The sequence below is a fragment of the Macaca thibetana genome, chromosome 20 (assembly GCF_024542745.1).
Source record: "Macaca thibetana thibetana isolate TM-01 chromosome 20, ASM2454274v1, whole genome shotgun sequence".
Classification (NCBI taxonomy): domain Eukaryota; kingdom Metazoa; phylum Chordata; class Mammalia; order Primates; family Cercopithecidae; genus Macaca; species Macaca thibetana.
In genome coordinates, this window is record NC_065597.1 from 52,406,594 (window position 1) to 52,421,651 (window position 15,058).

General features: G+C 43.5%; 1 protein-coding gene across 1 annotated transcript in view; it reads left to right on the forward strand.

Moving 5' to 3' along the window:
• ARHGAP17 (Rho GTPase activating protein 17) overlaps positions 1 to 15,058 on the forward strand; it is a 177,795-nt gene that overhangs the window by 136,271 nt on the left and 26,466 nt on the right. Inside the window, exons 10-14 of the mRNA XM_050773405.1 lie at positions 5,079 to 5,206; positions 6,776 to 6,887; positions 7,450 to 7,531; positions 10,351 to 10,431; positions 12,311 to 12,424. Coding sequence (XP_050629362.1) covers positions 5,079 to 5,206; positions 6,776 to 6,887; positions 7,450 to 7,531; positions 10,351 to 10,431; positions 12,311 to 12,424 — 517 coding nt within the window. The remainder of the gene's footprint in view (positions 1 to 5,078; positions 5,207 to 6,775; positions 6,888 to 7,449; positions 7,532 to 10,350; positions 10,432 to 12,310; positions 12,425 to 15,058) is intronic.

Genomic DNA, 15,058 nt, shown 5'->3' on the forward strand with positions numbered 1-15,058 from the left:
CTGATGCTTCCTTCTTGCCTCTGCCACCTCTGCCTGGGTTCTTCTTCACCCTGACTCCTCTGCATGCACGTCCTTGGGATAAAGCTTCTCTGCCTAGGAGGGTAGTGTTTCCTGGCATAATTTCATCTTCCTTGCTGCATCCTCTAACTTCTTCCAAACCCAAATTAACACACTAATAGAACATTTGTAGTTCTTCTGAAACCTTCAGTTGAAGAGAGAGCTGGCCTCTTTGGGGGAGTGCCTGTGTGTTTTCCCATCTTCTAGAGGCTTGAAAAAGTCCAGCATTGAATGATCCTTTTCCACATCAGTTATTTGTTCCACAGGACTTAATTCTGGCCGCGTGACTCCGAGAGCATCCATTCTAGGGAAAATATTTTGGACTTTCCAACAGAGCAGCCAGTACTTGATGCCACATCATGCACGTCACACTTAATAACAAGTGTGATTGAATCCTAAGACCGTGGTCACTTCTTTCAGACTCCTCCTTTGTCTTTATACTAAGCTTTTGTTCTTGTCAGCACTAATATTTTGCCTGTCTTATTCAAGCACACTGCAGATTTTATCTGCAAGTTAGGTGCAGACTGAACTTTCCCCTTATGCTGACTTTTAAGTTGGGCATCTAAAGCTTTTTTTTTTTTTTTTTTTTTCCTCCGTAAAGCTTTTGATGCTATGTCTCTGTGATTTACCATTAGAGCATTTACCGGCAGAGATGGCACAAGCGGTTGAGTCAGAAATTGCTCGGCCATCCTTGGATCTATTTCACCTGTGCTATATACCTGACATTTGGAGCTTACGCTCCTCTGCAGAACCACTGGTGTTGAGCTGACAGGGGATCAGGCCAGGTGCTGAGTAGGATGACTTCGTGATTTTGAGACTGAGCGTGTGTGTGTGTGTGTGTGTGTGTGTGTGTGTGTGTGTGTGTGTGTGTGTGTGTGTGTGTGTGTGTGTGTGTGTGTGTGTGTGACTGAGCGTGTGTGTGTGTGTGTGTGTGTGTGTGTGTGTGTGTGTGTGTGACTGAGCGTGTGTGTGTGTGTGTGTGTGTGTGTGTGTGTGTGTGTGTGTGTGTTGTGGGGGGGTTGTTTGTGGAGGTGCATACATACCAGCACCTTCAAGAATGCCACTTCTTCTCCCCCTGAGTTCCAAGAGATCCTCACAGGTTCTGGCTTTGTGCCTGAAAGTTTTTGGATTATGGAATTATAAAATTTTATGTCTTGACTGATCAGATAGTCACCTCTTCAGCATTCTCAGATGCAGTGTGTCTGAAATTCTCAGCCATTGCCCTTGCCTTCCCAAATAATCGAGAGTCCTAGTTCATGGAGAGTGGCGTTGAGTCACAGTGCAAAGGAATGAGGTCTCTGGAAAATGTTCCCACCTTCCTAGGGACCGACTCTTGCTGGGCAAGTTCAGAGCATCCAGAAAATATATTTATGAGATATCTGCTGTGGGCTGGGCCCCGCATAGGACAAAATAGTAGACACATCATTATTGTAACCTTTGAGTGACTTAGAGTCTGATTTGAAAGAGGTGATTAACAAGAGGAAAAACAAGAAGATTGGATTTTTTGAGCATTTTTTTTTTTAAGAGACAAGATCTCACTCTGTTGCCCAGGCTAGACTAGAACTCTCATTCTGTTTTTTTCCCAAGGGTATTTTCCCTAGAGAAATATGTCAGGAAGCCATGGAGAGCGGGGATGGGGCAGGGAAGAGGTTAGGATGGAACAGCCTGTGGAGGAAGTGCGATTTATCCTTTTTGCTGAGGTCACCCTTCACGAAGTTGCGGTTCAACCCCTCCCACCGCTGCCTGTCCTTGCGCCTGCCTCTCATCTTAGTTCTGTCTCTTCTTTCCTTGCTGTCTTCTCTGTTTTCAGAAAGACTTAGCTTGTCCTTACTATATAAAACAAGTGTGACCTCCCCCCACGATCCCCTCACCTCCGTGGACTCCGTTGTCACATTCATGGTCAGTTGGTGGTAATCTGGTGCCTTCCTGACCTGAACACAACACCCCGTTTAATCTGGTTTTCCTTCATTTTTTCTGGTGGGCACTTCAGATGACCCCTTCCTGCCTGACACCTGTATTTTCTTACCACCTTCCCACCCCTGAGTCCTTTGCAGTCTTGTGTCTACCCCCAGTCACTCTGCTGTTTAGGAAAAAAGAGCACAGCATACTGCAGTTTTCAAAGGAGCAGCAACCACCTGTCAGATCCTGGCATTTGACCCAACATGGGCCGTCTCTTCTTTGTTCACGTTTATCTCCTTGCACCACTTGACTTCTTCTTTCATTGTGAGGACTCTGCATTGCTCCATTTCTTTTTAAACATTTTCTTCAAGAAGGATTATATATTGCTCTATTTCTGTCTTCTACCCAGAAGTCAGCCTTTCTGAGGTCCAGTCCTTGCACCTTCGTTCTTCTCTCCCACCCTCACTTCCTCGCCCCCTTTCCCCTAGAAATCCCTTCACTTGGACAGCTTTGCCTCTTACCTGCATTTTAATCCTTGCAGCGTCCTAAGCATCGGTTCCCTCTGATGAACAGCCCTCACCTTAAACTCAAAAAGCAAACTAGTTCTCTCCCCACACCGACTGTCCCTTTCTCCCTTCTTGTCTCCCTCGTATCACCTTTCTCCAAGTGATTCAGATCTTAACCTTGGAACCCTTTTCTCCTTCCTCTCTTCCATCCAGTGCCTAAGTTCTGTCCATTTTGCCCTAGGCTCTGCCATCCTTTCTTCCCCTGGCCTGCTCTGCTCCATGCTCTCACGGCCTTGGCGTGAACTTGGGATAAGATGTAAATTCCCAGACTCACAATTCCTGATCTTTTCTCAGCCGATTGCCCCTCACAAAGATATGTTAGCCCATTTTTCAGCCTGTTTAATCTTTGTCCATCTCAGGAGACCCCCTCCAACCTCACTTCCTTTGAGAAGCCTTCTCTGACAACTGAAGCCAGTGGCAAACACTTTGCCTCCTGCTTTGTGCCAACATTTATTGTCTACACCAGAAGTCACAAACAGCCGTATCTTTAAAAATTGTTAAAAGTTGGTTGTCATCATGTGAAAACCAGATGCTGTGATGTAACAATCCTGATTTCTGGCTTCTCCTGAAAGTTGAGAACATCTGGCAACCCTGGCTCTGCTTTCCCTCGTGGCAGTGTTGGTTTGGTGCGGAGGAGTGGTTATCGCCTGTGGGCAGATCGTGCACTCCCAGCAGGATTCGTGCCCCTGTGCTACCTAACTGGCTCCTCTAGACAATTGCATTTGCGACCCTCGTCTATACCATCGATCTGCCATGACTTAGCAAATATGTCTTGTCTCGTTACTGATTGTTCTGTGTTAACATGTTTGTCTTATATTCCCTTCACATTTCAGTTGCCCTCTCCCTGAGGGTGGGGAATCTCTGTGAACTTCACATGTCTCCTGCCGTACCTGGCACATAGTAGGTCTGTTGTTTAAGAGGCCAGTGCCTGAGGTGGAGTTTGCCTTATGACTTGCTTCTAGGTCAGTGGTTCTCACTTGTACCCTCTGCCAACATTATACCAGGCTTGGGGGTGGGGTCCACTCTGTCCAGTGTTTACTAGAAAGTTCTAGCAGAGGTTTGAAGCATGCCCACCCCTTAACGTTACAGGGTTGGGCTTGTGGTGAAGGCAGTGGCGGGTGTCATTTGCAGAACTCCCCTGGGTGATTCCAGTGTATCCCCTAGTGGAAGGCTTACGTGGCCATTTTCAGCCTGTGTTGTGAATCATTGCTTTAGATAAAAGGGACACAGTATTTCAGGTAAGGTTTGACCTCTGGGAAGGTCCAGACCCCCGGATGCATTTTCTGTTGGAAATTCCCCTGGCTGGTGCTGGGCTCCCCACAATTCTGAGAGTGGCTGGTGGCCTGCATCTCATTTTTGTCCCCCACCTCCCTTTCCCTCACCCCTTTCTTCAGTCTTTACCTCTTGCTCTTTCCATCCATTTTTACCTTTCCACAAGCTCTCGGTTCTATGGTTTTGCAGGATTTTATTTTTCTTCCTTCCCCATATGCAAATCATGAGGGCCTCTACCCCTGCTGTGACATAGGAGAGAGTGTAAGAGGACACACCGGAGTACATACTGCCTTCTTCCAACCCAGCTTTCCAACAGCAGAGCTGCTAAGGGACCAGTGGCCAGTAAAGGTGCAGAGAAGGACATGAACCCTTCCCGTTGTTGGAAAGATTTAAGTGTTTCTCCCTGGAGCAGTTTTCACAACTGGTTTGCCCTCCTTTGCTTCTGCGAGCTGCTCAGATAGCACTGTATCTCTGCAGCTTGCACAGGCAGGCCAAACTCAACCAGATACTTCTTATTCTAATTCATATGTCCATTCTCTAAATTCTTCTTTCTATTTTACTGCTTCATTGTATTTGTGCTAAGCTGCCTCATGACCTGAAGATAATCTAAAATATGGCTTTCCTGCCGTCAGCATAGCCTTCAGCTGCTTTAGGGCTGCAGATACTGCATTTCTTTCCACTCAGAATTTTTCGGAGCTGTTTGGGGATGCGGCGTTCTGAAGCACTGCATGCCGTGGAGATGTCGCATCTGATGGAGAGTAACTGCAACGTGGAGAGTTCACGTTGGCCATCTCCAGTGTTGTATGACAGATGCTTAACTTGTGTTTGAAATTTTCAGAGATTATTTCCATTTTTGCATAGCAAAGAGTCTATTTCTTGTCCTCTAGCTAGAAGGCTTTGCATGGCTAGAATAAATTTCAACGAAACAGTATGCTGTGGCGATTCTTCCTTTTAGTGCAAGGCAGCCCACTAAACCCACTGGCGTGTGTTACTGAAGCGTGGTGCAGGTGCAGCGCGCCACTGCAGCTTCTAGGCAGCCTGAGTTGGGTGCCTTCTAGGTGCGCTCAGGCTTCTGTTCCGCAAGTAACTGCCCCAGCCTGGTCCATAGTTTGTGCTGCTCCAGTAGATGGCAAATAACAAAAGCAAATAGAACAGATGTATCCCCTGTTCCCAGAGCCTCAGCTACCAGTCTGCTAGAAAAGTGCATTGGGTAGTTTGGGGAGCAAATAGCTTGGTAATGCCGTGAATTTGTTGGGTGTCTAACTGAACAATTTGCTGCTTTAGATAAGTGGGCGGAAAAACCAGCCTTTGGGACTCCCCTGGAAGAACACCTGAAGAGGAGCGGGCGCGAGATTGCGCTGCCCATTGAAGCCTGTGTCATGCTGCTCCTGGAGACAGGCATGAAGGAGGAGGTGAGGGGAGCTTCGTGATCCTGTGCACCGAGTCTCCGTGCCCCTTTTTCTGCCCAGAGCACCATGCTCCCCACTAGCCCCCTGTCCGCCCCCTCCCTTAGTTATACAGCCATTGTCTGTTTTGTGTAGAACAGTGGCTTTCAAGCTTTTGTCACCATGATCCATATTTTAAATTGCAATCCTGGTCCTTATGATACCTATCTGTCTGTGAACGAAACAAAGGTTTTACAGAACAATATTTATCTTTCCTGCTTGTGGTACACCCTGACCTCTTTGTGTCCTGTTTGATTGTTTCATTTAAAACTCTGGTTGTGATTTGTGACAGTAGATTTCGTGACGCACTACAATGGCCTAATGAGCTTTAGTTTGCATAGTATTATGCAGTTTTTTTGGGTGGGGATCATTTACATACTTAATTTTACGGGATTCTTACCCCAAACCCCCCATGAACCAAATAAGGGAGTTTTTATTATTCTTCTTGTATAAATAAGGAAGTCAGCATGCAGGGAGTTTATACCAGGTCAGAGCCAGAATCAAAATGCAAGACTTTTTTCCCCCTTTTTAAAACTTTGTATTGAAATAGAACATACACACAGAAAAGCATACGTATCATAAGTGTTCAGCTTGATGCGCTTGCATGACTAAACCCACCCACGGAATCGGCACTCAGATCAAAGAACACCCCGGAAGCCCTCCTTGTGTTTGCTTCCAGCCACTCCCCTTCTAACAGCCTAGGTTGGTGCTTCTTGTCTGGGGCCAGATTTGCTCCCCAAGAGACATTTATCAAGGTCTGGAGGTATTTTTGATCATGACAACTGAGAAGAGGAGGTGTTACTGTCATCTCGTAGTAGATAGAGGCCATGTGTATTCGTCCATTCTCACACTGCTATAAAGCACTACCTGAGACTGGATAATTTATGATGAAAAGGGCTTTAACTGACTCACAGTTCCACAGGCTATACAGGAAGCATGGCTGGGGAGGCCTCAGGAAACTTACAGTCATGGCGGCAGGCGAAGGGGAAGCAGGCACAGTGTTGACGTGGTGGAGCAGGAGGGAGAAAGCGAGCACGCATCCAAAGGGGGAGTTGTCACACACTTTCAAACAACCAGATCTTGTGAGAGCTCACTCACTATCACAAGAACAGCAAAGGGGAAATCCACCCCCATGATCCAGTCACCTCCCACCAGGCCCTGCCTTCAACACTGGAGATCACAATTCCACATGAGATTTGGGTGGGGACACAGAGCCAAACCATATCACCATGGATGCTGCTAAACATCCTACAGGGCACAGGACAACCTCCACCAAAAAAATAATCCAACCGAAAATGTCTGTAGTGCTGAGGTCAAGAAATCCTACCTAGATTAATTTTCTTCCTGCCTGTCCCTGTGCTTGGGTACATGCTTGGCCCTCGTCGTTCCTCCTGACAGCCCTGTAGGGCAGGCAGTAACACCGCCGTCATAGATAAGAGCTGAGCAGAAGTCGGGGAATCCCCATCAGAACACACTGCCGCTTAGTCTGAGTCTCCCAACCTGCTCTTGATGCTGATGGCTTTTCATTATCTTTAGGGCCTTTTCCGAATCGGGGCTGGGGCCTCCAAGTTAAAGAAGCTGAAAGCTGCTTTGGACTGTTCTACTTCTCACCTGGATGAGTTCTATTCAGACCCCCATGCTGTAGCAGGTGAGCGCCAAAGACTGTCTGCAAATCAAGTCACCCTCAAGGCAGTGGGCAGTGGTTCTGTCTCAGATGGTCAGTTAAAATCCCATTTCAATTATAGGTTTAAGCGACAAAACCGAAGTGGCCTCTTGCTACAATTCCTTAGTGTATATTAATGTAATGTTCACATGTGTCTTCTTTACTCCTTTTTGTTTTTCTATTTTCTTGATGATTAAAGGAGGAAGTAGCTTATAATGCAAATATTTGGAGACATACTTGTATTTTCTTCCCATCTTTCACAGTCTCCCCCCACCAAATTCATATCTACCCAGAGAAATTATGTCTATTAAGGGAATGACTTTAAAACTAAATTTATTGGTAATTAATCTCTTAAAACTTTGTTTTTGCAAGAGATTGAATTTGTTTTATGAACATTTTAGTCTCTAACCACTCTTGCCAACTTACGATTTGTTGTATACACCTTGGAAGATTGTAATTGAGATCATTTCGATCTGCAAAATAATATGTCCCAAGATTCTTAGCCTTACTCCTTTTTCATACTCAAAGAGAGTGTTAATGATTTCAGGTGCTTTAAAATCCTATTTACGGGAATTGCCTGAACCTTTGATGACTTTTAATCTGTATGAAGAATGGACACAAGTTGCAAGGTAAGTTTAAAGAACACAGAGTTGTAAAGGGAATGATGTGATATTGTGCCCTATTTGTAAATCATTTTATTCTCAGGGGTCATAACATTAAAATAGCATATTTGTTAAATAATACATGTCTCAGCTCTTATTTATGTTTAGAATAAAAATATCGAGTAATATAATTATTAGTGTAGGAAAGTCACCACTTAGGCATTGGTTTAAATTTGTGTTACGTGGATGAAGACATAGAGTGGTATCCATATTAATGGATTTGCAAATTTCTAGCCCCCTTTATGTTGAAGAAAGCCCCGTAACTGGGGATACGGGTCATACTGACCCGTGGCAGTGTACCTTTTGAGCTGTGTGCAAACTTACCTGTGCAGTGATACAGTTGGCCTTTAAACAGCATGGGGATTAGGAGCACTGATACACTACATAATTGCAAATTCAAGTAATACTTTTAACTCCCGCAAAACAACTAAGAGCATACTGTTGACTGGAAGCCTTACTGATAACATAGTCAATTAACACATATTTTGTATGTTGTATGTATTATATACTGTATTCTTACAACAGAGTAAGCTAGAGAAGAAGTACTATTAAGAAAATTGTAAGGAGGAGACAATCTGTTTACTATTCATTAAAGGGAAGTGGATCATCTTAAAGGTCTTCATCCTTGTTGTCTTCATGTTGAGTAGGTTGAGGAAGTAGAGAAAGTGAAGGGGTTGGTCTTGCTGTTTCAGGGGTGGCAGTTCATCTGTGAGTTTTTCACAGATTTCCAGGAATTTTCCTATGTGTTTATTGAAAAAATTGCATATAAGTGGATCCTGTGTTGTCAGCTGTATAATGATGACATTAATATTTACTGAGCATTTTCTTGTGCTCAGTACTGTGCTCATCTTTGTAGCTATTACCTCCTGTAATCTTTAATTAACATTATAAAAGGCAGATGATGATGTGATCCACATTTTACAGAGAGGAAACCGAGGCTTGGGAGGGAACAGTGCCAGGATAGTAGCAAGTAATTGGCAGAGGTAGAATTCAAACCAGACACCCAAATGCTATATTCCTCTTCTTTGTCCCTTTCCCTCCACCCTCAGCTTCAGTCTGTCTAGGAACAGTTGGTTTTAAGCAGGACAGCTTTGTTTTAAAAGCCTAGAGGCTTCTGTTTGGCTGGCCAGCCCACCTCCTCGTCTTTTTTCTCATGGTACTGACTCCCCTCCTCTCCAGAGTGCCTACTCCGCACCACTAAGGGAAGAGGAGCAAATGTCACCTCTGTTCTGTCCTCTTCCCCGTCTGCAGACACTGCCCCTGTTCCCCTCAGGCAGGCCATGATCAAATAAGAGCCACTTATTTCTGACCAGTTACACTTCAGTGGATGTGAGTCCATCACTCGTCTCTTTAACCAGGTCTTGCATTTGAGCTTTTCCTTTCTTTTTCCTTTTTTTTTTTTTTTAGATGGAGTCCTACTCTGTCGCCCAGGCCAGAGTACAGTGGCACAGTCTAGAGTCACTGCAACCTCCACCTCCCTGGTTCAAGCAATTCCCCTGCCGCAGGCTCCCAAGTAGCTGGGATTACAGGTGCCTGCCACCATGCCTGGCTAATTTTTTTGTGTTTTTATTAGAGACGGGGTTTCACCATGTTGGCCAGACTGGTGTCGAACTCCTGACCTCAGGCAATCCACCTGCCTCGGCCTCCCAAACTGCTGGGATTACAGGCATGAGCCACTGCGCTCAGCCACATTTGAGCTTTTCTCTGTAACTGTGAAATGAGAGACTTTGTCCCTGGTAGATGGTAAGGTGTTCAAGTTCAGAGACAAGTTCTTAGTCATCACATATCTTTGGAACCCTGCCTGGGGCCCAGCCTACTGTCGGTATTAATGTTTATGGGACAGAATTCAGTGGAATCCAACATGAGTGTTAGGTGAAGGAGAGTTGTGGGATTTCTTTTATTGGGTAGCCTAGAAATAAAAGATTTCTTTGTTTATTACAAGGAAATAAACTTGTAAAAGAAGATGTCTGTCTGTTGGTATATTGATTCTATAGTTGAGAATTGTCAACATGATGGGCTTCCATCCCAGTGACACATTGACTGGCCTCTAAAGTGTAATTATGTTTAATCCCTATCCATACTCTCCAGAATGGTTCCATTCTGGAGGATGTTTCGAGTTCAAAGTGGTGTTATGGAGGCCCCTCTCACTCTTGGTCCCTAGACGGCAGAGTTGGCCGTGCTCTACAGGCTCCTCCCTGCCCCTTTTTTTTATGTCTCTGCAAGTTTGTACATTGCGCCCGTGGAGGGCAAGAGCTCTTACAGTTGCTTCACAACAGAAATGGGCTGCTTGGTGTGTAGCCGGTGTGCAGTATTGCAAGCGAGGAAAGGCCCAAAAGTCTGGGTGCCTGGGGGCTCAGTCCCCTGATCTGTGGCTGGGCTGCTTGAGGGTAAGAGAATTTGGGCTCCATGAAGCTCCATACGTCAGTACACACTTTTTCTAGACAGATTTTTCAGTAGTGTCTTGTCTCTTCTCTGCCAAGCATTGGTGGAGGTGGTTTTGCCACAAAACCACCTCAAAATCGTTCGGCAGACGCCTAAAATCGTTCAGCAGAATCAGCACTTACCCTGTTTTGCACATCCAGAGATTGAAGGTTAACCAACTGCTCAGAGTTAAACAGTTAATTGGTATTTGACTCTAAATCTGTTTATTTCTATAGTCTGGGCTGTTTTCCAAGTGTGCTTTCTCTGTCAAAATGGAGGCCTCACTTTTAATATAGCATATTAATAAGGTATTACTAATCGGTGTTTTAATAAATTGTTATACTTAAAAGTTTTTTTTTTCTCAGTGTGCAGGATCAAGACAAAAAACTTCAAGACTTGTGGAGAACATGTCAGAAGTTGCCACCACAAAATTTTGTTAACTTTAGGTATGTATGATTGAGCTACAGTGACTCTGGAGTAAAGATAGGTTTAATGTCCAGCAGAGAAGTCATTTAATTCAGGCATACTTGGCACATTAAAAAACAACAACAACAAAAAACACATCACTTTGGAGGGTAACTTGGGGCTGCTGGGAATGGAATTTCATGTATATTATGATGAATCTGAAGCATCAGTATCATGCCTGACATTAATACATAAGTTGGCTTATCATTTTCCCACTACAGCCATTAGCAATAAATTTCTTGTGAAAAGTCTGAGTGACTGTATGTTGGGTTTGGAGTCCAAATCGTCCAGTATATTAAAGGCAAAATTAATCAATAGTTGTACATTCTGTAATGTCTTTTATATATGCTACTTATTTTAAAGTATAAATCATCTTACTAAATAAAATTTCAAGGAATGGAGATTATGTTACTTGGAGATTATAATAACTTTATGGAGATTATAATAACTTTATGTTATTACTTTGTGGAATAACTATGGCTTTAAGAAAATTTACCATGGGACAAAATTTCCGTAATGTAACTTCCGTTTTCCTTTTGACTTAATATGTAACTTTGAACAAGTATAGAGAAAAGGATAAAGTGGCCCCTGGGAATAAAGTCACTCAAAACCAAACAAGAAAAATTTTCTGGGAGGACTTACTAGAAAATTTTCTTTGTTTGGTTTTGAGTGACATTAAGTGACTAACCAAAATACTTTACAGGTGATATGTCTAGAATGTTACTTGTCCTTAAATTCAGCCTTGGGCTCTGCCACTAAGCTAAGCTACGTACTCCCTTTTAAATATTCCCTTTGATTAATTTAACTCACCCAGCTTGGAATTACAGATCCTCTTCCTCTATTCAGTGTATATGGTGAGAACTCAGTACTTCTTAGTATGTTGGGAGTTTGGCTCTTTATTTTGTTAATTTTACTCTGTAATTGTTACTAATTGATTTTTGAATAGGGAGCACATTCCCTTGGTTCAAAATTCAAAAGGTATGCAATGAAAAATCTCTCTCCTATTCCCATACCCCAGCCACCCAGTTCCTCTCCTGAGATGCATCCGGTGTTTACAGTTTCTTATATGTCCTCTCGGCAAGAGTTGATGTAGACGTAAGCAAATACATTCATGTGTACATACTTGCCTACATATTTTTTCTCTCACATCCCCTTCTTTAAAAAGCTAAATGGTAGTGTATATTGTATACCTCATTCTCCCCCTCACCTTTTTTGCTTGACATCTTAAGATATTTGCTTAATACATCTTGGAGATTTTTCCTTCTCAGTACATTGTGTAATGATGGTTGCATAATCCTCCACTGTATGGCTATACTGTGATTTATTTAACCAACTCCCTATTGATAGTCGGGTTGTTCTTACGTTTTTGCCTTTATACGACTGTACTTATACATAAGCTATGTATGTATACATACATATATACATACATAGCTTATGTAATTGGATATTTTTATAATTCCAACATAAAGTATTTTCAAATACAGTTTCCTTTAAGCAATATAACTATGTCAGTTTTTGTATTAAAAAATATTGAGCTCACTATTAACACATTATAACTCATAATAGGGCTAGAATAGATAGGACATAAAGGAGAAATTGATTAGAAATATATAGCCAATAGAGGTTCAAATCGCTGAGATTTATACTTAACCTATTTTCTTCTTCCAAGCCCTAATGAGTCTGTTATCTGAAGCAAAGAACACAAGAACTGTATAAAATGCTTCACCTGAGCCAGATTCTGATTTAGGAACTCTCTGCAGTTAGCACCTGAGCAACCTGGGATTGTGCACCTGGGCAGGAGGAGACTATTCCAGCAGCTATTTCAGAGGAGAAACCCTCCCCTTCTCTTTTGACCCCTAGATATTTGATCAAGTTCCTTGCAAAGCTTGCTCAGACCAGCGATGTGAATAAAATGACTCCCAGCAACATTGCGATTGTGTTAGGCCCTAACTTGTTATGGGCCAAAAATGAAGGGTAAGTCATCTTCCTCTGTATCACATCCTTTGAATTTCTTCTTTCCCACCTGTCGGGATGCACAGAAATGTAACTCGGGTTACACATTCTAGTTTAAGATCAATTCGAGGTGTTCTGAAATTGGTTTTCTCATTCAGCCAATATTCTTGGAACACAGCTGTGAGCTGGGTGCTGTCCCAGCTGATGGTGACATAAAGATGTGTGAGATACTGTCCCAGTTCTCAAAATGCCCCTGCTCTTAGGCAGTCAGATAGCTCAGTGGCTACAGTACAGTGATAAGAAAAATACACATATCCGTGTGTGTGTATATGATATTGTAGGAGGGGTAGCACTTTACTTCCACCCTCTTAGGGTGTCTGGCTGGACCTGAGCACTAAATGGACGTAAGACAGGCTAACAGGAGAAAGCATACAGATTTTTACATTTTAATGCCCAGCAGAGAAGTCATTTAATTCACGCCTACTTAGCACATTAATAAAAAAAAAACACATCACTTTGGAGAGTAACTTGGGACTACTGGGAATGAGATTTCACGTATATTATGATGAATTAGAAGCATCAGTGTCATGTCTGACATTGGAGTTCCCATAGGAAAATGAAGATCCAAAGAAGCAGTTAAGAGCCGAATGCTTATATATGAAGTTGGACCAAAAGTGAATTGTGAAAACATGACCAGACAAAGGAGTGTGGGCTAGGGCAGTTCGTTATGGAGAAGTGACTAGGAAGATAAGGATTCGTTCAGCAAGATTTGTATATGGAGGTTTCTGTCAGCCTTGCCTTCCCATCCCTGGTGTTAGGAATGTTTCTTTCCTCCTGGTATATAGAGGGAGGGCATCCTTCACGTGGGAGTTTATCTCCTGCTTTCAGGATGAAAAAGGAAGGTCGGAGCACTCTTCTTGCATGTGATGATTTTCAAGTATCTTTAACTCAAAATAATCCTATGCCTAAGGGGCATATTTTGGGATGGCATATTCTGCCCCCTTTATCAAGTATGACAGCAACAGAGGTAAAGAAACATAATTCAGGCTGAGGAGTCAGGGAAAGCTCTGGCTAGGGAATGGCACTGGAGCTGTACCTTGATGAGTTAATAAGTTTCCTACAGCCAGGACCTGGATGGGCCAACACACTGTTGAAAGGGCCTGGTTCCCATCTTTACGGGTGTGTCACATAGCTTCGTGAATCTTGAAGACAAAGAACGTGAGGCTGTGACTGGGAAGGCCAGAGCCTTCAAGGTCCTCACACATCCTGCTGAGGTGTCTGGGACTTATTTTCTGGCTGGTGGGAAGTCATTCATTAAGGTTCCTAAGCAGAAGAATGTCTTGATTAAGTTGCACTTAGATAACTTTATTGGCATTGTGAAATACAGATTGAATAGAGGAGCGGTCGGGGGATCCGCTAGAAAGCTTCTGGGAAATTGCCACTCTGTTGGTGGCATTGTGATGATCTCATTTAGTAATCAGAAGTAACCTTTTGAATAGAAGACGTAAGGGAGAAATTGATTAGAAATATATAGCAAATCGAGGTTGAATCATTGACATTTGTACTGTCGTCCTTGTGTTTGCAGATGAGGACACGGACTCTTAGAAGGAACAAGTAATTTGCTTAAGGTCACACACAGGGAACTGGTGTGCCCAGGTTCTGGGTACAGAGCCTGTGTCCTTATTAACCCTTATTAGCTTTCCAGTACTCTTCTAAAAGAAAAGTGGGAAAGGATGTGAGAGGACAGTGCCACGCTAATCCGGCAGGGTTCTAAGGCACACAGACTGATCAGACTCTGTGTGGGAGGAAGGCTGGGAAGGATCATTTACAGGCAGAGCGTCAATTTTAAACTGGAATTTGAAAGGAGCGAGAAATTTTACTTGGTCGGAAAGTGGGTGAAAATGTTCTGGTGGGAAGAGAGGTCAGAGTGATAGAAGAGAGGTTTGAGGCAATCAGACCTGGGATCGAGCTTGGGAACCCAGTGTCCTCATGTAGGCCTCATAATAGGTTGTTGTAAAAATTAAGCAAGATGAAGAACCTGCAGCCTGGTAGGTGGCCAGAAAGTGTCAGGCCTTTTGCAAGTGGTTTGCTTTTGTGGTGTTCTGACTCCCAACTGAAACAGGAGCTTGACAGCAGTGATAATAACTCTTACTTATTTTTTTCTTCTTTCTTTCTTATTTTTTTTTTTTTTTTGAGACAAGGTCTCGCTCTGTTCTCCAGGCTGGAGTGCAGTGGCGTGATCGTGGCTCACTGCAGCCTCAACCTCCTGGGCTCAGGTGATCCTCCCACCTTAGCCTCTCCAGTAGCTGGGAGTACAGATGTTCACCACCACACCTGGCCAATTTTTGCAGAGACGGGGTTTCACTATGTTGCCCAGGCTGGTCTTGAACTCCTGGCCTAACTGCCTCAGCCTCCCAAAGTACTGGGATTACAGGTGTGAGCCACTGCATCTGGCCTACTTATTTTCTTCTTTTTGAGCCTTGGCATCAGACACTGTTAACATCTGAACACTCATCTTGAGACTAGTCCACATATATGGCGACCTTAAGTGTGAGTGGGAGACTCAGGTTTCAACATAATAAAAGGCACGCTGTACCAATGCATGTTCTTGGTGACATCATAAGCAAAATTGCTTTTTAGTGATCTTTAGTCTTA